We start from the raw sequence: 21,713 nt of genomic DNA, 5'->3' as shown, positions 1-21,713 counted from the left end.
CACAGGAAACAATTATTTATTTCTGTATGTACGAGGTCTGTCCATAAAGTAACGGTCCTTGTCATTTTTTTCAAAAACTATATGGATTTGATTCATATGTTTTTGCGTCAGCCAAGCTTGAACCTTCGTGTGCATGCGTGAGTTTTTCCACGCCTGTCGGTTACGTCATTCGCCTGTGAGCACGCCTTGTGGGAGGAGTGGTCCAGCTCCCTCGTCAGATTTTCATTGTCAGGAAATGGTGGAATGATTTGGGCTTTTTTTCCATCAGAATTTTTTCAGAAACTGTTAGAGACATGCAGCTGGAAACCATTCGAAAAATGTATCTGGCTTTCAGTGAAAATTTTACGGGCTTCACAGAGAATAAGGACTGTTACTACAGCTTTAAAGATGGCACACAATGGCACTTGGCGCGCCGCGCTCCGAGCTACGATGATGAGCATCTGGCAATCCGAAATGGAGGTGTTCCTTTGTCTCGCTTCGGAGGTCGCTCCCGTTTTTAAGTTATAAAATACATCTGTCAACTGTTTCAGAAGACCATAACAGGTCGGTTTAACATAAAAAAGGTAAATAATACTCACAGACGTATGTTCTTTAGGGTTTTAGCGGGGGAAAATTAAGCGAAAGAAAGAAAGAATAAACGAAGCAATCGAAGCACTGTTTCAATCTGCGAACCACTGCTTCGATTGGTTCAAGGTTCAAAGCAAAGCCACGCTGCAGAAAAGTTGATTACGGACCTGCTGCAGGGTCTGGAATCAATGTAGAGAAATTATCATTTTCCTGACAAACACCCCCCAAAATAACGGTGACTCTGAAGGACCGATAACAGAATCGTTAAGCAAAAAGCTTATTGATGTCGGTGGATCGAATCATTTCTTAACGGTACCCGAAAGGAACCGGTTCTCAATACCCATCCCTATTCGTGAATGAATCGATTCCCGTTTGTCTGTCTGCTATTGTGTCCGCCCGCGCAGTCTTTTAATAAGTTCCCTGCAACTGTGCAGTAGCCTAGCTCTAACGATGCGTCCTGCCACGTTGCTAAAACCTGCCTAGTGCCTAAAGAGCAGAAGAAGCCTAATGCTTTTAAGAAGGGTTTCCATTCATGAAAGGGATTTTGCTTAGTTTTTAAAGCTTGATGGAGACCCTGCACTTACATTCCTGACTGTGAAGAATGAACGAATATCTTGTTTCTTGGGAGGGGGGCCGTCATCCATTACCAAATATCACCGAAGTCTAGCTCAAAAGAGAGAGATAGGGGCGAGGGGGAGGGGCGTCGATGGGCGGTCGCGGCCACTGTTGGAAGTGTGGGATAGCCAACCAAGTTAGCGAGAAACGGGTAGCTAATCAGACAAGGATATCTACATTAAAGAGGGGGGCTTCGAGCAGTGGCATACATTGAACCCTTTATGTGCCATAATAATGGAGGACAGCGGTTTTATTGGTCATGATTACACAGTAGGGGGCTGAATATTGGTAGGGACGTGACCCTAGCATCCCTACTCAAAATTACACCCTAGATACCAGGTATCATGGATCAGTTAGGATATGTGATGATAGCGCCTTGGGGCAACTGTTTGTTGTGATTTGGCGCTATATAAAAAAAATTGATTGATTGATTGATTGATATGTCATAATACTTGAAGAGGTCATGTTGCCTTATGCTGAAGAGGACATGCCCTTGAAATGGGTGTTTCAACAAGACAATGACCCCAAGCACACTAGTAAACAAGAAAAATCTTGGTTCCAAACCAACAAAATTAATGCCTCGCAGATGTGAAGAAATCATGACAAACTGTGGTTATACAACTAAATACTAGTTTAGTGATTCACAGGATTGCTAAAAAAGTAGTTTGAACATAATAGTTTTGAGTTTCTAGCGTCAACAGCAGATGCTACTATTATTGTAAACACCCCCTTTTCTACTATTTTTTTTTACTAATAGCCCAGTTTCATAGCCTTAAGAGTGTCCATATCATGAATGCTTGGTCTTGTTGGATTTGTGAGAATCTACTGAATCTACTGGTACCTTGTTTCCCATGTGATTCTGTCAGAAATCTGGGGGTCATTTTTGACAGCTCCTTCAAAATGGACAAGCAAATTAATTCTGTGGTAAAGGGCAGTTTCCACCAACTCAGAATCTTGAGAAAAGTGAAGGCTTACCTCCCAGCGTGTGTTTTTGAGCGAGTTATTCATTTGTTTATAACATCCCGTCTAGATTATTGTAACTCACTCTACTGTGGACTGGACCAATCGTCTCTAAAGCGTCTGCAGCAGGTCCAGAACGCTGCTGCACGACTGCTCATAGGGACGAGGAAGCGAGAGCACATCACCCCTGTGTTGGCCTTGCTCCACTGGCTCCCAGTCACGTTTAGGCTTGATTTTAAGATTCTGCTGCTTGTGTTCAAGTGTTTAAATGGTTTGGCTCCCGATTACCTCTCTGAGCTTTTGACTCCTTATGTTCCGGTCTGATCAGTGAGGTCAGAAAGCCAGCTTTTATTAAATGTTAATTATTAAATGTGCCCAGATCTCGATTAAAAACTCGAGGTGATCGGGCTTTTTCGGTGGCTGCGCCTAAACTTTGGAACAGTTTGTCTTTGCACATCAGAGCTGCTCCAACTCGAGTCTTTTAAATCTGTTCTTAAGACTCATTTTTATGCTTTGGCTTTTAATACAATTTAAGCTGTGTGTGTCTAGTCTTATGTGTCCTTCTATATTTTGGAATTGTAATGCTTTGGTTTTTTTTTGTGGTATGGTTTTTTGTTTTTACTGTGAAGCACTTTGGGCAGCTGCTGTTGTTGTAAATGTGCTATATAAATAAAACTGACATGTAACAATAAGAAATATACTCAAAACCTGGATTAATCTTTTTAGTCACATAGCACTACTATTATTCTGAACACTACTGTATATATAAATAAATGTGTGTGTGTGTATATTATATATATATATATATATATATATATATATATATATATATATATATATATATATATATATATATAAAATGGCTGAGTGGATCCTTGTCATTTGATTGGTGCTTTGTATGTCACATGACATGGATGAATTCATCCCATTTGTGTTGCATTGCATTTAGGGTGCAGTTTGGTTCTGTTTGGTACCATTGCATTCTGCACACGTCCATGCGCACGCACACACACACACACACACACACATGCATGTGCTCACAAACACATGCGCATGCACGCACATGTGTTTGCATCTCACACATGCGCACACGCACACAATGCGTGCCCGCAAGCACAAACAAAACAAATCAACTGCGCTGTCTGGAGACTTTTAGCAGGAAGAAAGAATGAAAAGCTGGACTAATCTCTGACGTGATTTTTTTTTTCCGCTGCACTGACGATGTACAGTCTTTTTTTTTGGTAGTACATGCGCTCACAAGCGCTGACCTGGTTGCATGTGTGTGTGCGTGATGATTTGATTGAGCTAACTGACGCTGCTAATTCATGTAACACACACACACACACACACACACACACACACACACACACACACACACACACACACACACACACACACACACACACACACACACACACACACACACAAAATCCACTCTACTGTAAGCCATCTGGATGCATGAAGAGCTGTTCAGATGAAAAGCTGATGTGATTTTTGGCTGGACTAAGGAACTACACAGTCTTTTTTCTTTTTTTTATGTTAGTCCGAAGTCAGTGCACAGCATCACTGGACTACACGTCATAATTTGGACTTTAGCAGCAGTGGAACACCAAAATGTAAGTCACTTTTCAGTGGTTAATAAATTAATAAAATATCAAATGACAAGGATCTGTTTTAGCCGTTATATAAAACAAATAATGAATGTGTTTACATTCTTTCAATGGAACGAAAATTTAATGAGGTGAAAGCTGGAACATACTGCCTCGTTGAATGGTATAATGGTATATTGAAATATTCGTACCATTGAACTCATAAACATTATATATATATATGTATATATATCGTTTTTTGACAGAAACTTTATCTTCAAAATGTGTCTTTGGTCACACATACTGTCATGTCAGTCATTCATTAAGTACTCATGTTCACAGGAATGTGTACACACACACACACACACACACACACACACACACACACACACACACACACACACACACACACACACACACACACACACACACACACACACACACACACGCACCAACAACCACATAATGTCCTACATAATAGTGAGGGAATGTACAGAATTTGCTTGGACATAGCAGAACACTGAGTTTGAACACAATAATGACAATTTAACATAATGACATCAAGATGCACGATAGCTATTTATCTCCTAACTGCAGTAATTATTTTTAGAAAATGTACCTGTTTCATGAGAGTTCAAGTCAAACAGTCATGATTTGTAACCAAACATACACATGCAGAAGCTGTCTAGGCATTATTTATTTCTTTATTTATTGTAGCGTTTAGCTCACAAATAAAAGTCAGTTCCTGAGACATACAATACCTGGAACATGGGCGTGGAATCAAATCTGAACCCATCTGATCCTGGCTGTGTGACGAGGGACACGGCTGAGGGATCATCCACCGCCAGCACAGCGTTAAAAGCAACATCGCCAAATGCATGTGCCTGTGTCTCAGGCTGAGCCTTGTCCTAGATAAGGAAAAGGCAAGTGGATAGCAAGGGAGTAATATTTATTTCACTTGTAACATATTTTCTCTCTGTTTCTCTGCATTTTGACATTACAACAACAAAGACCAGAGTTCACTTACGAGAATTTTGAACCTATAGAGCATCGAAGGTGTGTCAGCCAGGCAGCCAAACTCAAAATTTGTTGGGTTGTATTTTGGGATGTATCCATCGGCACCCACACAGAGGAACACCTTCTCTATGTTACAGAGGAAAGAGTCTCCCCGGTTCTGCACAGGGTCCACCATAACACGACCATAGACTGTGTCACCTGAAAAGAGGGATTAAGACACAATTGTTAAAGCACACACCAAGATATAACAAGAAATAATAGATTGCAGACCAACACCTAAATTAATCAGTTCCAACACTTCTTCATTGATAAGCATGTGTTTAACTCTACTCATAATGTCACATAGGTGGCTTTGTGTGTCATCCAGGCATGTATGCATTTCTGACAAACAGTTCAAGTTAACTCAATGAAAACATTCAGTCAGGTCCATAAGTAACTGAGCAAATAAAATATTGCATTAAGCATTCACAAACTGCAAGCTTTTTATCCACATTCCCTTCATTTCAAAGGGAATACAAATAATCATTTTACAACCAGTTTTCTGCAGACAAGCCAGAAGATAGATACATGAACATTTCAAAGTTGCTAAATATGTCTTGAACTTCATTTATGGCCCCTTCACACATAACATGAAGTTGGACAAAAGAGGCAGAAACCAGCTGAATAAGCCCGGAAAAAAAAAAAAAAGATTTGGCGTTTAGTCTGTTAAAATATTTATTTCCTGTTATAAAGAGCAGACAATACAAGACTTAGGGCCCCTTCACACATAGTATGAATAAGTACAACTCAGGACGACTCACGGCAGAACAGCTCGTATGAGCGAACCACAAAAACATCAATCCGACGGGCAGGCTTGCACAATGCTGCTGTGATAGTTCGTGCTCGCGGGAACACAGTGTGAGCAGCTGCGCGATGTGGTTGCACATCGCGCAGCTGCTGTAAAGAAAAATAAATAAAAAGTAAAAAAATACATAAATACATGCTTGTGATGGTTTGGTGCACGGTGAAACACAGTGCGAGCAGCTGCACGATGAGTAACCACATTGTGCAGCTGCTGTGAAAATAAAAAAAATTAAAAATACATGCAACCCACAGGATTCGAACCTGCACTTTCCAAACGCTGACTGCCAGTCAGAAGCTTTACCACTGAGCTATCATTGCTGGCCTGTGAAAAGTGCAGGTAACTGCCTGATATCAGGAAGGACGTGGACGTATTTAACCCTCTGGGGCCAACGCTGTCATATACGATGGCTGAGACCAAGTTTTACTAAATTATAAATAACTTTTTAATGATATGAGAAAGAAACTTACTTTTTTGCTGAAAAGATAACTCTGCGGACTTTCGAGTCAGCGTCCACCATCTTTGTACTCCTCATAGAAGCTGTGTGATGACGTGCGCAGTGTGAGTGTTCAATCGGAATTGGTTCACCGTCACATGGGTTTTCAATATCCAATCGTAGGGCAGAGCAGTCACATGGTCCCAAAGATCATTTGTAGAAAGAATGTGTTACTCTCTGACACGTGAATGCTGTTTGAAGAGCCCCCTGGCTGCAGGCTCCATGTGTAAAAGCATAGCGTTGCGCATATGAATGAAGGTGATCAGCGTAAGAAGGCCTCATACAACCTCACGTGGTCTAACAAAGAGTGTCACTGGCAGAAATGACTCACTACTTGGCCAGAAATATTGTTGAATGAGCCTCTCTTGCTCTCGCTCGTCAAGTGCCATTTACGCATATAAATGAAAGGAGGGGGGAGGGGTGTTAACGGGGCCTCAAACTGTGAAGAGAGGCTGTTTACAGTGCAGGAACCCTGGGGCAGGAACACATTCCAAAAGAGAGTCAAACTCCAGGAAAGAAAAAAGTTTGTGTTGTAAGCCTTTGTGTAATAGCAGACAGAAATTGCTTTGAGATGTGGCATAAAGACAAACAAAACGCATAGACCATTTTGTATATATTGCTCAAAATGTGCATTTGTGTTTATTGTTACAACATTTATTTTGTACATTCTGTTCTACAAGACCCCAAATTACCTTTATAAAGTGTCAAAATAGTTGTTTATTATAGTTTGCTGTGTGTTTTGAATAAATGTGTGAAAATTATTTTCTGCTTTATTTTTTCCTTTCTTATTTCTGATTGTAAACCTTTATTACACTTATAAAACACCATTATAGCATATACAGTGAGGAAAATAAGTATTTGAACTTGCGAACTTACAAGTTATCCCACTTAGAAATCATGGAGGGATCTGAAATTTTCATGTTAGGTGCATGTCCACTGTGAGAGACATAATTAAAAAAAACAATCCGGAAATCACAATGTATGATTTTTTTAATAATTTATTTGTATGTTACTGCTGCAAATAAGTATTTGATCCCCTACCAACCAGCAAGAATTCTGGCTCACACAGACCTGTTAATTTTTCTTTAAGAAGCCCTCTTATTCTGCACTCTTTACCTGTATTAATTGCACCTGTTTGAACTTGTTACCTGTATAAAAGACACCTGTTCACACACTCAATCAATCACACTCCAACCTGTCCACCATAGCAAGACCAAAGAGCTGTCTAAGGACACCAGGGACAAAACTGTAGACCTGCACAAGGCTGGGATGGACTACAGGACAACAGGCAAGCAGCTTGGTAGAAGACAACAACTGTTATGATTATTTACTAGAAAGTGGAAGAAACACAAGATGACTGTCAATCTCCCTCAGTCTGGGATCCCATGCAAGATAAGGTAAGGATGATTCTGAGAAAGCTCAGAACTACACAGGAGGACCTGGTCAATGACCCGAAGAGAGCTGGGACCACAGTCACAAAGATTACATTAGTAACACATGATGCTGTCATGGTTTAAAATCCTGCAGGGCAGCAAGGTCCCCCTGCTCAAGCCAGCACATGTCCAGGCCCGTTTGAAGTTCACCAGTGACCATCTGGATGATCCAGAGAAGGCATGGGAGAAGGTCATGTGGTCAAATGAGACCAGAATAGAGCTTTTTGGAATCAACTCCACTTACCATGTTTAGAGGATGAGAACAACCCCAAGAAAACCATCTCAACTGTGAAGCATGGGGGTGGAAACATCATACTCTGGGGGTGCTCTTCTGCAAAGGGGACAGGACAACTGCACCGTATTGAAGGGAAGATGGATGGGGTCATGTATTGTGAGATTTTGGCAAACAACCTCCTTCCCTCAGTAAGAGCATTGAAGATGGATCATGGCTGGGTCTTCGTGCATGACAATGAACCCAAACACACAGCCAGGGCAACTAAGGAGGGGCTCCGTAAGAAGCATTTCAAGGTCCTGGAGTGGCCTGGCCAGTCTCCAGACCTGAACTCAATAGAAAATCTTTGGAGGGAGCTGAAACTACAAACCTGAACGATTTGGAGAAGATCTGTATGGAGGAGTGGACCAAAATCCCTGCTGCAGTGTGTGAAAACCTGGTGAAAATCTACAGGAAATGTTTGACCTCTGTAATTGCAAACAAAGGCTACTGTACCAAATATTAACATTGATTTTCACAGGTGTTCAAATACTTATGTGCAGCAGTAACATACAAATAAATTATTAAAAAAATCATACATTGTGATTTCCGGATTTTTTTTTTTTTTGATTATGTCTCTCACAGTGGACATGCACCTAAGATGAAAATTTCAGACCCCTCCATGATTTCTAAGTGGGAGAACTTGCAAAATCACAGGGTGTTGTCATGATCCTGCCCTTGATGGGCTTCCTGTTATGACTTTTTCATTGATCTTTGCTTTCTTGTTCTGTACATCTGTATTTGTATTCCTGCCATGTTCATGTTTTCATTGGTTTTGTTTTCTGTTAATCATTCATGTATTGTGTAGTTTTGTCTTAGTAGTTGTTTTGCCATATTGTTTTCATTAATTGTTACCTTAGTCACTTCAGTCTTAGTGGTTCTTGTTCTTGTTATTTCTTGTGCTATGTTTTAGTCTGGCCTTTTCTGTGAAGTTTACTTTTGTCCCTGGTTTTGTTTTCAGTTTATCACTTAGTTTTCTGTTTAGTCATTTTAGGCATTATCTGTTATTCTGTAGTCTGTAGGTTTGTTTGCCATTTTATTCTTGTTAGTTTTTATTCTTTAGCCACAGTCAGTTCCGTTCTAGTTTTGTCTTAGTCTTTTATTTTCTGGCTGGTCTGTTCACTTTATCATTTACTAGTTTTTGGGGTCATTTCTTTCTGTTAGCATGTCATGATGTTTAGTTGGTTTTTCTTCTCTGTTTTCTTTCATCTCTGTCTCATTGCACTTGTCTCTGCATTTTGTCATTTCTGTTTTTTCTTCATCAGGATTACCTTTTGGTTTTTGCTGTTCAGTATTTTTGCACTTAGTCAAGCCCACCTGAACTTTTCTTTCTTCTGTTTGCCACGCCCCCTTCCTGATTCTTCCAACACACCTGTTCTCACTTTCCTGATTTCCACCTTGGTTATTTAAACCCTCTGTTTTCACTCAAGCCCCACCAGTTCGTTGATTTTCACAGTCCTCGTACCAGCCTTTTCATAGCTCTGCCTTGTCTTGCCGTGTACTGACCCAGCTCTGTTTTGTGACCTCGTCTTGCTTCTGCCCACATACTTTGTCTGCCTGTGTAAAAGATCTGAGCCTGCCTTTTTGATGACGCCTTGGCCTGCTGACTATCTGTACCTCTGTATCCATGACTGTCTAACTGTGTACCGAATCCAAGCTCATTTTGACCGATAAAGCCTTTCAATTTCAATTGCACTGTCTGTGAGTTTTTGCATTTGGGTCCCACAACCTTCTGTGCCACATCACCTCGAGATCCTGACAGGTGTTCAAATACTTGTTTTCCTCACTGTATAATCTGAAAGTACAGGTTGTCCTGAAAAAAAAGAGACATACTACTTGATTGTGGGATACAGGGTGAGCTTTTAACAGCAATAATAAAACATTTATGCCAGGCGAGTGAACTGTCCAAAAAATGCCCTCGGACCCCAGAGGGTTAAGAAAAATAAAGCAACACAACCTATAAAAAAAGTGCAGTCCTTCCACTTTTATGGTGGTCAAAAGCAAACTACAAAAATTGTGCTGCTGTCCAAATATGTATTAACACAACTGTATCAAAAACCCTAATATTTTGTTGGAGTCTTTACTGTGTCTTGAAATCATCGAATGACTCACCCTGAGAAAAGGCGACATCAGTCTCCTGACTGAATCCCATAGAACCATCAGACAACCACGAGCTCCTTTTGGACAACAAGAACATCTGTGTGTTCAGACTAAATTCGGCTGCAACTGGGTCACTCACCTACAGAAAGAGACCGACATTCAGAAGGATAGCATGATCTAAGAAAAAAAAGTCATCTTTATAGTGGCATGATTGAATTTTTGACATTATTGGGGTTGCAACCCATCCAACGTCCTGTAACAAGGACAGTCAGATCCCACAGGTAAGTCCCACGATAATGCATTTTTGTGCACTACTAAGTGCTATTCCCTGTACAGCAAACCAGTGAGAATTGTGTAGCTAATAGAAATTAGATTAAGATTAGTGCCATTTCTATAATGGTTGAGTGGATCCTTGTCATTTGATTGGTGCTTTGTATGCCACATGACATTGATTAATTCGTCCCATTTGTGTTGCATTGCATTTAGAGTGAAGTTTGGTTCCATTTAGAGTGCAACTTTGGTTCCATACATTTGGTACCATTGCACGCGCACACACACATACACACACACACACACACACACACATGCACACATATGCACGCGCACACATGCTTGTGGACGCACATGCATGTGCACACACACATGCTCATGCACGCACACACATGCTTGCGCACGAACATGCTCGCCCGCCCCCACACATGAATGTGCACGTACACACACACACAATGCACACACAATACAAATCCACTGCGCTGTCTAGAGGCTGTTAGCAGGAAGAAAGAATAAAAAGCTGGACTAATTTCTGATGTGATTTTTTTTTTTTTTTTGCTGCACTGAGGACGTACAGTCTTTTTTGGTAGTACACATGCACACAAGTGCCGACCCAGTTGCGTGTGTGTGGGGGACAACGACTCTACCGAGACATGCTTTGACTGTGCTAACTGATGCTGCTAGTTCTTGTAACACACACACACACATGCACACACACACACACAAAATCTACTCTGCTGTAAGCCGTCTGGATGCATGAAGAACTATTCAGATGAAGAGCTGAAGTGATTTTTGGCTGGATAGAGGAACAACACAAAATCTTTTTTTTCCCCATTTTTAATGGAAAACCAAAGTCAGTGCACAGCATCACTGGACTACGCATCACAATTTGGACTTTAGCAGCAATGGAACACCATAATGTACAACCCCAATTCCAATGAAGTTGGGACATTGTGTGAAATGTAAATAAAAACAGAATACAGGAGAATACCTCTTCAACCTATATTCAATTGAATACGCCACAAAGACAAGATATTTAATGTTCAAACTGATAAACTTTATTGTTTTTTGCAAATATTTACTCATTTTAAAATGAATGACTGCAACACATTTCAAAAAAGCTGGGACGGGGCAACAAAAGACTGGAAAAGTTGATGAATGCTCAAAGAACACCTGTTTGGAACATTCCATAGGTGAACAGGTTAACTGGAAACAGGTGAGTGTCATGATTGGGTATAAAAGAAGCATCTCCAAAAGTCTCAGCTGTTCACAAGCAAAGATGGGGCGAGGATCACCACTTTGTGAACAACTGTGTGAAAAAATAGTCCAACAGTTTAAAACAATGTTTCTCAATGTTCAGTTGCAAGGAATTTAGGGATTCCATCATTTACAGTCCATAATAAAATCAGAAGATTCAGAGAATCTGGAGAACTTTCTACACATACAAGGCCGAAAACCAACATTGAACGCCCGTGACCTTCGATCCCTCAGGTGGCACTGCATTAAAAACCGACATCATTGTGTAAAGGATCTTACAGCGTGGGCTCAGGAACACTTCAGAAAACCATTGTCAGTTAACACAGTTCATCGCTACATCTACAAGTGCAAGTTAAAACTCTACCATGCAAAGCGAAAGTCATACATCAACAACATCCAGAAACACCGCCGCCTTCTCTGGGCCTGAGCTCATTTGAAATGGACAGACACAAAGTGGAAAAGTGTGCTGTGGTCTGGAAAAGGAAAAAGACCATCCAGATTGTTACCAGCACAAAGTTCAAAAGCAAGCATCTGTGATGGTATGGGGGTGTGTTAGTGCCCATGGCATGGGCAACTTACACATCTGTGATGGCACCATCAATGCTGAAAGGTACATCCAGGTTTTGGAGCAACACATGCTGCCATCCAAGCAACGTCTTTTTCAGGGACGTCCCTGCTTATTTCAGCAAGACAATGCCAAGCCACATTCTGCACATGTTACAACAGCATGGCTTCATAGTAAAAGAGTGCAGGTACTAGACTGGTCTGCCTGCAGTCCAGACCTGTCGCCCACTGAAAATGTGTAGCGCATTATGAAGCACAAAATACGACAACAGACTGTTGAACAACTGAAGTTGTACATCAAGCAAAAATGGGAAAGAATTCCACCAACAAAGCTTCAACAATTAGTGTCCTCAGTTCCCAAATGCTTATTGAGTGTTGTTAGAAGGAAAGGTGATGTAACACAGAGGGAAACATAACACTGTCCCAGCTTTTCTGAAAAGTGTTGCAGGCATCCATTTCAAAATGAGCAAATATTTGCACAAAAACAATAAAGTTTATCAGTTTGAACATTACATTTCTTGTCTTTGTGGTGTATTCAATTAAATATAGGTTGAAGAGGATTTGCAAATCATTGTATTCTGTTTTTATTTACATTCTACACAATCAAATTAAATCAATTTTATTTATATAGCGCCAAATCACAACAGTTGCCTCAAGGCACTTTATATTGTAAGGCAAAAGCCATACAATAATTACAGAAAACCCCCAATGGTCAAAACGACCCCCTATGAGCAAGCACTTGGCAACAGTGGGAAGGAAAAACTCCCTTTTAACAGGAAGAAACCTCCAGCAGAACCAGGCTCAGGGAGGGGCAGTCTTCTGCTGGGACTGGTTGGGGCTGAGGGAGAGAATCAGGAAAAAGACATGCTGTGGAAGAGAGCAGAGATCAATCACCAATGATTAAAAGCAGAGTGGTGCATACAGAGCAAAAAGAGGTGAATAAAAAGAAACACTGGGTGCATCATGGGAAACCCCCCAACAGTCTAAGTCTATAGCAGTATAACTAAGGGATGGTTCAGCGTCACCTGATCCAGCCCTAACTATAAACTTTTTCAAAAAGGAAAGTTTTAAGCTTAATCTTAAAAGCAGAGAGGATGTCTGTCTCCCTAATCCAAATTGGGAGCTGGTTCCAGAGGAGAGGAGCCTGAAAGCTGAAGGCTCTGCCTCCCATTCTACTCTTAAAAACCCTAGGAACTACAAGTAAGCCTGCAGTCTGAGAGCGAAGCGCTCTATTGGGGTGATATGGTACTAAGAGGTCCCTAAGATAAGATGGGACCTGATTATTTAAAACCTTATAAGTAAGAAGAATTTTAAATTCTATTCTGGAATTAACAGGGAGCCAATGAAGAGAGGCCAATATGGGTGAAATATGCTCTCTCCTTCTAGTCCCTGTCAGCACTCTAGCTGCAGCATTTTGAATTAACTGAAGGCTTTTCAGGGAACTTTTAGGACAACCTGATAATAATGAATTACAATAGTCCAGCCTAGAAGAAATAAATGCATGAATTAGCTTTTCAGCATCACTCTGAGACAAGACCTTTCTAATTTTAGAGATATTACACAAATGCAAAAAAGCAGTCCTACATATTTGCTTAATATGCGCATTGAAGGACATATCCTGATCAAAAATAACTCCAAGATTTCTCACAGTATTACTGGAGGTCATGGTAATGCCATCCAGAGTAAGGATCTGTGGGGGCCAAGTACAATAACTTCAGTTTTATCTGAATTTAAAAGCAGGAAATTAGAGGTCATCCATGTCTTTATGTCTGTAAGACAGGGGTAGGCAACCTGTTCCAGAAAGAGCCATGAGGGTGCAGGTTTTCTTTGCAGCCACTGACTCCACCAGGTGATTTTACTGATTAATATCACTTTGAGCAGATGGAATCAGTTAATCAGTGAAATCACCTGGTGGAGTCAGTGGCTGCAAAGAAAACCTGCACCCTCATGGCTCTTTCTGGAACAGGTTGCCTACCCCTGCTGTAAGACATTCCTGCAGTTTAACTAATTGGTGTGTGTCCTCTGGCTTCATGGATAGATAAAGCTGGGTATCATCTGCGTAACAACGAAAATTTAAGCAATGCTTTCTAATAACACTGCCTAAGGGAAGCATGTATAAAGTGAATAAAATTGGTCCTAGAACAGAACCTTGTGGAACTCCATAATTAACCTTAGTCTTTGAAGAAGACTCCCCATTTACATGAACAAATTGTAATCTATTAGATAAATATGATTTAAACCACTGCAGTGCAGTGCCTTTAATACCTATGGCATGCTCTTATCTCTGTAATAAAATTTTATGGTCAACAGTATCAAAAGCTGCACTGAGGTCTAACAGGACGAGCACAGAGATGAGTCCACTGTCTGAGGCCATAAGAAGATCATTTGTAACCTTCACTAATGCTGTTTCTGTACTATGATGAATTCTGAAACCTGACTGAAACTCTGACTGAAACAATGTCCCAACTTCATTGGAATTGGGGTTGTAAGTCTCTTTTCTGTTGTTTAAAAATTAATAAAATATCAAATGACAAGTATCTATTTTAGTCGTTATATAAAACAAATAATGAATGTTTTTACATTCTTTCAATGGAACAAATATTTAATCTGTTGAAAGCTTTCACCTCATGAAATATTCATACCACTGAACTCATAAACATTCATTATTTGTATACGTATTAGTTCACTAACACTGTGTGTTATCATTCAGTTAATACAGCGTTGAACACATCGCTGAGCAGCTGTAAAAGCTACACAGTGACAGCAAAACTGACTTACTTTACTGACTCTGATGAGCGTAACAGTGTAACTTCATTTAACTTCATCTGAATGAATGAATTTATTTATTCGGCACACGCAGACTCAAAAATAGCAAAAATAAATAAATAAATAAAAACAAAAAACAAAAGCTCATAAAGAAATTTCTTGAAAGGGTGTAGGCAGAAGGAAAAGCTTATAAATGCATACCCCTTTAATCATAAAAATAAAACCATGTATACATATGTATATAAAAATATACATATACACCTATGACAACAAGTACAAAGTATAAATTAATCACTGAACTAAAATTTTAAAACACAACCATGCAAACAACAGTGCAGAATGCATACACCCAAAACCCCCAAAACAAACAAAAAACCCAATAAACCTAATTCATCTTGCTATAACAAGTAAATAAACAATGTTTATAAAGCCTTTTAAAGGCAACCAAATGTTTTAATGTTATCAGGACACTTAATCCAAATGTTAACACCTTTAGCAGAAATGCACTGACTTTTTACAGTAGTTCGAATCTTTGATTTCTCAAATAATAATCTTCCTCGCAACTGGAGCCCCTCATTTTAAACAGGTCCTGGACATGTTTAAAATCTGTATTTTATGATGCAAGTCAGCACTCTCCTCTACAGCGTGTCTGTCTCTGTTTTAGCACTGACAAAAGCACATATATGATCACATGATTGGAAAGGGAGGGGCAAGATTTTGTTATTGGTTCGGTTGCAGTTCGAAACCTAAATACCTAGATACTAGATGAAAATTCTGTCATTCCACTTTAAAAATAAATAAAATGCTTGGATGAAGATCATCTTACTTGCTGGAACCTGATGTCTAGGTCAAAGGTGACAGGTTCTCTAGGACTGCAGACAGGTGGAACACTGTATTCCATATTCTGGGTTGTTATACAGGGGATCAGCTTCACTGTGTACGTACCAGAGTAGTCTCTCACCTGCACACAGCAAATGGGACAAAGAATTAGCAGAACCAGTTGGATCACCTGGATACATACAGTAAATGTGCACAAGGTGATGTGGTCGTACTGCAAAGTCAGAGGTAAAGAGCCACTGCTGGACTGGTTGGTTGTAGGTGGGCTCACTCTTCACTAAGGACAGGTTAAAGGTCATGCCAGGGCGGTCCACACTTATCACTATGGATGACATGGAGGCTGCTGAACAGAATCAAATGAGGCGCCGTTTAAAACCAGTCATTGTGTTTCCAGCTGTGTGGTGACAATAATCAGTCTCACCATCTTGCTTTATTTTGCTCATTTCAGAGGTCTCCACAAAGAGACCTCTGAAATGAGCCTTGGTGCGGAAGTTAACCACCAGCCCTCTCTGGTTATTGATACGCATGCTAGTTGGATACAATACACCTGGAAGGGAGGAAATAATGATAACATAAAAAGTACTTTGGGTGTTTTAAGTGCAAATACAGAAATAGGCAAATCCAAAACACAAAGAGTATCTTTCACCCTGCAGCTCCGCCTGCGGGGTGCTTCCGATGCCGTCCTTCCAGAGAATGGCTGTGTCGTACACAAAAGTGAGGTGCAGCTCTGACTGCAGGTCAAAGTGCTGCCAGCCGCCGGCGCCCACGGGGGAGTGGAACACGTACGACACATAAAGAGGCACACGCAGGGTCACGTAGGACTGGACCAGGTTCAGCACCTGTCAGGACATTTTGATAGGTGATGAGTGAAGTGCACACATTTATCTTAGAAAATCCAGATCTAGATTCACAGCATCCACACAGAGTAAAATGCATTACTTGTGTAGTTTTATTGGATAGTCACAGTGGAAGTGAAAACTTCAGCATGCATGTTAATAAGGTTAATTAGATTGTAACTCAACAAGATACTAGGTCAGTTATGGCATGGGAGCATGGGAGCAGTGCCACGTATCACCACATCACCACACCAAAGCACTGCCCCAAGTCCTAATTAACAACCACCCAGATAGACAGACAACTGGTCCATCCCAACTTCTGAAAAGTAGGCATCAATGTGCCACAGTCAGTTTAAACATGGGCATTCCTTTGGTCATCTCCAGTTACTGAGGTACTCAGCAATGTGTAATAGATCATGCCCAGAGAACCACACCACATGGCCAAATTAGTAAATACTTCTTTGCCAACACTGGCACCTAAGACAATAGTTGCCACAACTCTGACCAAACACCCAGCCTGTGCAAGTACTGGACTACATTTATATAGTGCTTATCCATCTGCATCAGAAGCTTAAAGCACTTTACAATTATGCCTTACAGTCACCCATTCATACTCACACACACTCACACACAGGCGCTCACTATGCACTGGAGAAACTAGGGGATTAAGGACCTTGCCCAATGGACCTTTGGGATTTTCCGCTCAGGCTGGATTTTGAATCATGGATCATCTGGTTTGAAGCCCAACACTTAACTACAAGACCACCACCTCCCTGCAGTATGGGAGCCAGAGCACATCCTTGATGAACACCAGAAGTCAGAGATTCCATAACTGCTCTGCAGAGGACTAAAAGTACCTGTGTATAGGCTGAGTATGACATCCAGCAACTTCAGAGGGTTCCCTTAAATTGTCACGATGTCCCAGAGAGCAGTCTGGTCAACTGAATCAAACGCTTTACAAAAATTAACATAGGCTGCAAAGAAGCACTGACAACATTTGTGCTTAAGTTCAACAAGCACTCGCACACTTAGGATGCAATCAATGATTGGTTTCTTGGGTATGAAACCAGATTGCTCCAGACACTAGCTGGGTTTCCATTACAGATTTGTACAAACGTTAAGTGATATTTCCAGAATGTCAACAAAACACAACTGCAAATTAGTAGAGAAGCTTGAATCTTCGACTGGACTGGGTTGCTTGATGCGAGGACGTTTCGCTTTAAAACGCAGAAGCTTCCTCATCTAAAATTCTTGCTCTGGTAGTCTGACTTCAGTCTTGACCTTTGTAGAGATGAACAAACAGAAGCCACAAAAGCTGGAGTTTTAAACCTAACCAGACCCCTCCTACGGAGAGGCAGACTGCTATTGGTTAGTGACTAAACAATTGCTTTAATTAGCACCTATCATGCTCTAGTTAGCACCCTCCTAATGACAGGGTAGTTGTCCCTCCTAACGATGGGACTGATGCCTCTCCTGACAGCTCTCCTGATGATGTGAATGACTCATTACCATGAACAAAAGACTGAAACTGCTTTGACCTGAGTACCCCATTGTAAACAGGGGACAAAGCGTTTCTCAGACCCCCTCCCCAGTTAAGGCTGGGTTTCAGCTGTTTCATAAACAATGCCTCCTTCAGCCCTCTCTCAAACCATTTCTTCTCTCTGGTTAAGATTTTAACTTCCTTGTCCTCAAACGTGTGGTTAGTGTCTTTAAGGTGGAGATGAAGATGTGGCTTCTGTTTGTTCTTCTCTACAAGGGTCAAGACAGAAGTCAGACTACCAGAGCAAGAATTTTAGCTGAGGAAGCTTCTGCGATTTGAAGCGAAACGTCTTCGGATCAAGCAACCCAGTCCAGTCGAAGATTCAAGCTTCTCTACTATGGAAACCACCTGGACAACTGAGAGCCTACACAGAAACAACTGCAAACTGTCAACATTTCCATTGAGTGATGTAACATGACTGCTGGGTTTAGTCCTTTATGATAACTGTTATTCCAGTGAGGCTCTCGTGAGAACTGTAACTCCAGTAATCATGGTGATTGATTAGAAAGGCCTGGAGAATACTGTCATTTTGCTCCGATATTACCATAATGTCATTCACTGCAATAAATGATATCTAAGAAAGTAAAAAAAAAAAAAAAAGACTTGTTTAAAGAACATTTAACTTAATTTTTGTCTAAATAGAAAAAAATAATCTTGTCAAAGTCTTATTTTGGGAAAATGTATCTCACTTTTTCTTAGGTTTTTCTAGCTAATATCAAGCCCTATTTAACCAGTAACAAGGAAAAGCAATGATTTCCGATCATCCAAGCAAAAGGAACAAGATTGTTTTCCTTATTTTAACACAGAGGCTAATATTAAAATAAAAATTCTGCCTAGTTTTAAGGCACATTTTGATTATTTAGTGTCTAGACATTTTGCTAGACACCAAGAAAATTTTCTTACTCCTCTGGCAGATTTTTTTTGGATAACACAAGACAATTTGGCTAGCTTTCAGATTATTTGTCTTATTTTAGTGTCTGCATGTATTTTACAATGTCATGTGACTCTTTTTGTACATCATGTGACCTACGCTAGCAGAAAATGTTTTTCTATTTCAGTTTTTCCAAATATGGCTTTGGAATACATGTTTCATTAAGCCTATTTTCAATTCAGGACTTTAAAAAACGTACAGAGCAGCAAGTAACCAAAAAGAAACCCGCCATTTACCACAAGACGGCATTTTCTTACACAGAGAGCCACATTAAACAGCTGTGGAGCCATTTAATTCTGAATGAACCTTTATCTCTCTTTATTTCCAACCTTTGTCATCAACATTTAAGTATTAGACACTTAAAATAACCCGGCTGCTTGTCACATTCTTAAAAAAACACTTGTCCATCTTAAATTCTATACCATTTGAAGTCCCCGTTAACATGTTACGCACCAACCACTGGGTGTCTCTGCTCAGCCACATGACTGCAACAATCCTGTGCCATTTGAAAGGTTTGAACTGTATGCCACCACGGTTGACAGAGCCAAAGTTTCTCATAGAAACTGACTGAAAATTCATGGAATTATTGTTGTTTGACTTGAAGTGAAAATGCGTTTCAATTTGCTGCAGTCGATTACCAGAGTCAGTATTGGACTGGAGATTACCTGTCAGCAAAAAGCAAGAAAAGCAATTTGGCAGATGATGTTCTTGCTACCAAAATGTCTACAAGTTCAAAATCCTTCTTCATCATTTCATTATATATAGCAATACAAATCTGCCCAATTTAATTTTTCAATAAAACATTTAAACACCACGTACGAGTGCAGTAAGTGTTATGAACTGAATATTTTAATTAGCAGAGTTTCCTCTACAAATGTTAAATTCTCTGTAAAACATTTATTTATTCATCTGCAGCAACTTGAAAGTGTGAAACAGAAAATTCAATATTTCTTCATCGGTTCAATGAATTAAATGACATTTAACGAGTTAGAAAAAGCCTCGAACATGCAAATGACTTCCAATTATTTATTCTCCTGCTAGAAGAGAAGCAAGAAAGAGAAAATGTGCAAATCATGCTTTAAAGGGGTCATATTGTAGTTCTTTTCAGCAAATTAATATAGGTCACTGGACATCAGGTATTAAAGTTTGCAGCCCAAAATGTGATGAGACAGGTGAGGTGATGCATAAAATCAAGAGTAACTTGTTGGAAAATGTTCTGTTCCTCTTTGTTGCTTTAAAAGGAAAGAAGTGCAAACTGAGTGGGCGTTATTCACAGGGTGGGACTCAGTGGGCACATCTCTGAACAAACAGAAGTCTACATATGGACCTCCTTACAGTAATAAGCCATGTTTCAATTTGCTGTGATTTGCAGATGGTTATTTTAGAGAACATTTTGGGAATGGACCTGCTTTCTCCGTGGGTGGTTAAAGATTTGGGCTGGCTCCCAAAACACTGGTGTTCAGTTCTTCCTGAAGCTACCTATATGTGTCATTGAACAAGATAATTCTTTGAAATTATCCCACTACACCCAATTATAAATGGGTACTGAGCTTAGCTGGGAAAGTAACTGATGGCATCCTATCCAGTGAGCCATAAACTCTCATTGGATTCATGCTATGGTATCTGTGGATAAGGGACACTCAGATGAGCCTCTTGTCCTGTATAGGATGTAACTTTTCTCCTTTCCAAAATCGAACCACTTGTTTTGTGACTAAGCTAAACAGGTACTTTCATGGCATAAGACCCTGACACTTGCACGACTTTGATCTGCGCACTTGCACGCACTCTGCCGTGCACAAGAATAAACTTGTCTCAAACTCATTGTAAACTGTGCACGGCTTCATGGATGTGTGCAAAAGAAAATTTTTAAATGTTCAGAATTTCCATCACGCATTTCTTATGTGAACTTCAAGTGAACATTGCGCAAACAAGTCAAAAACACAGCGTGTGAGTGATTGCGTCAGCGCACCGCATCAGAGCGCAGCTCGTCTGAATGATTATAACAAGATCTTAAATCTATCAAAAATGTACTTTTATAGCTGCACACAAGAAGGAAAGAACATGCAATTGTTTTACCAAATCAATTACAATATAAACATGACAAATAATAACCTTTTTAGATGGTTCCAAATGCTTTCTCCACCTTGTTCAGCGTGCACAAGCGAGAAACGTTCCAGCTGTGATTCCGGAAGCGATTAGAGCTGTTTTCAACAGCCAACTCGAAGAGAAAAAGATTAATCCACAACGAAATACTTATTTTGTATATGCAGCGTCCAGTGAACAGCACATGGCAGCCAGTGGAACAAAATGTGCCGTCCAGCTGAGAGCACAGTGGGCGGGGTGTACATGCAAGTGTGCGGATCAAAGTCATGCAAGTGTCAGGGCACCTTTAGGCAACCAATATCTAGCTAGACCTGTGTTTGATTCATGCTATTTGTTTGTGTCTTTGAACAAGACACTTCATCTGCATTGTCCCAGTCCACACATTTGCAAATGAGTAGGTTTTCTGTCGAGATGAGCCCCCCTCCCTGTCAAGTTGATCTCCCCGTAGTGCAAATCGTCAGTTACATGTCTCAAGCTGAGCTCCCCGTCATCTAATGACAATATTTTGCTTTAAAGACAGTGTGTACTTTCAAGTATTTACTTTTTAAAATTGACAAAAACACTTATTACTGTATTTTTATGTAAATACAAAACATACGTGGGTTTTCTTCGGTAGTGGAGCTCATCTCGACAGGTGACATGTCCTCTCCACCGCACAACTGCGCATGCGCACCTCACCCATCAAGTTGAGCTCACCCAGCATAATTTTTGTCTTTACAT

At 40.3% G+C, this 21,713-nt stretch overlaps 1 protein-coding gene across 1 annotated transcript in view; it reads right to left on the bottom strand.

The window, feature by feature from the left end:
- Window positions 1-21,713, bottom strand: part of frem2a (FRAS1 related extracellular matrix 2a) — a 301,376-nt gene that overhangs the window by 4,049 nt on the left and 275,614 nt on the right. Inside the window, 7 exon segments of the mRNA XM_034178287.1 lie at window positions 4,493-4,639; window positions 4,759-4,946; window positions 9,902-10,028; window positions 15,573-15,707; window positions 15,799-15,926; window positions 16,005-16,130; window positions 16,230-16,422. Coding sequence (XP_034034178.1) covers window positions 4,493-4,639; window positions 4,759-4,946; window positions 9,902-10,028; window positions 15,573-15,707; window positions 15,799-15,926; window positions 16,005-16,130; window positions 16,230-16,422 — 1,044 coding nt within the window.

Source organism: Thalassophryne amazonica, chromosome 9, assembly GCF_902500255.1.
Source record: "Thalassophryne amazonica chromosome 9, fThaAma1.1, whole genome shotgun sequence".
In the NCBI taxonomy this organism is placed as follows: domain Eukaryota; kingdom Metazoa; phylum Chordata; class Actinopteri; order Batrachoidiformes; family Batrachoididae; genus Thalassophryne; species Thalassophryne amazonica.
Note: the sequence above shows the minus strand (reverse complement) of the source record. Positions and strands in the feature narration are given on the sequence as shown.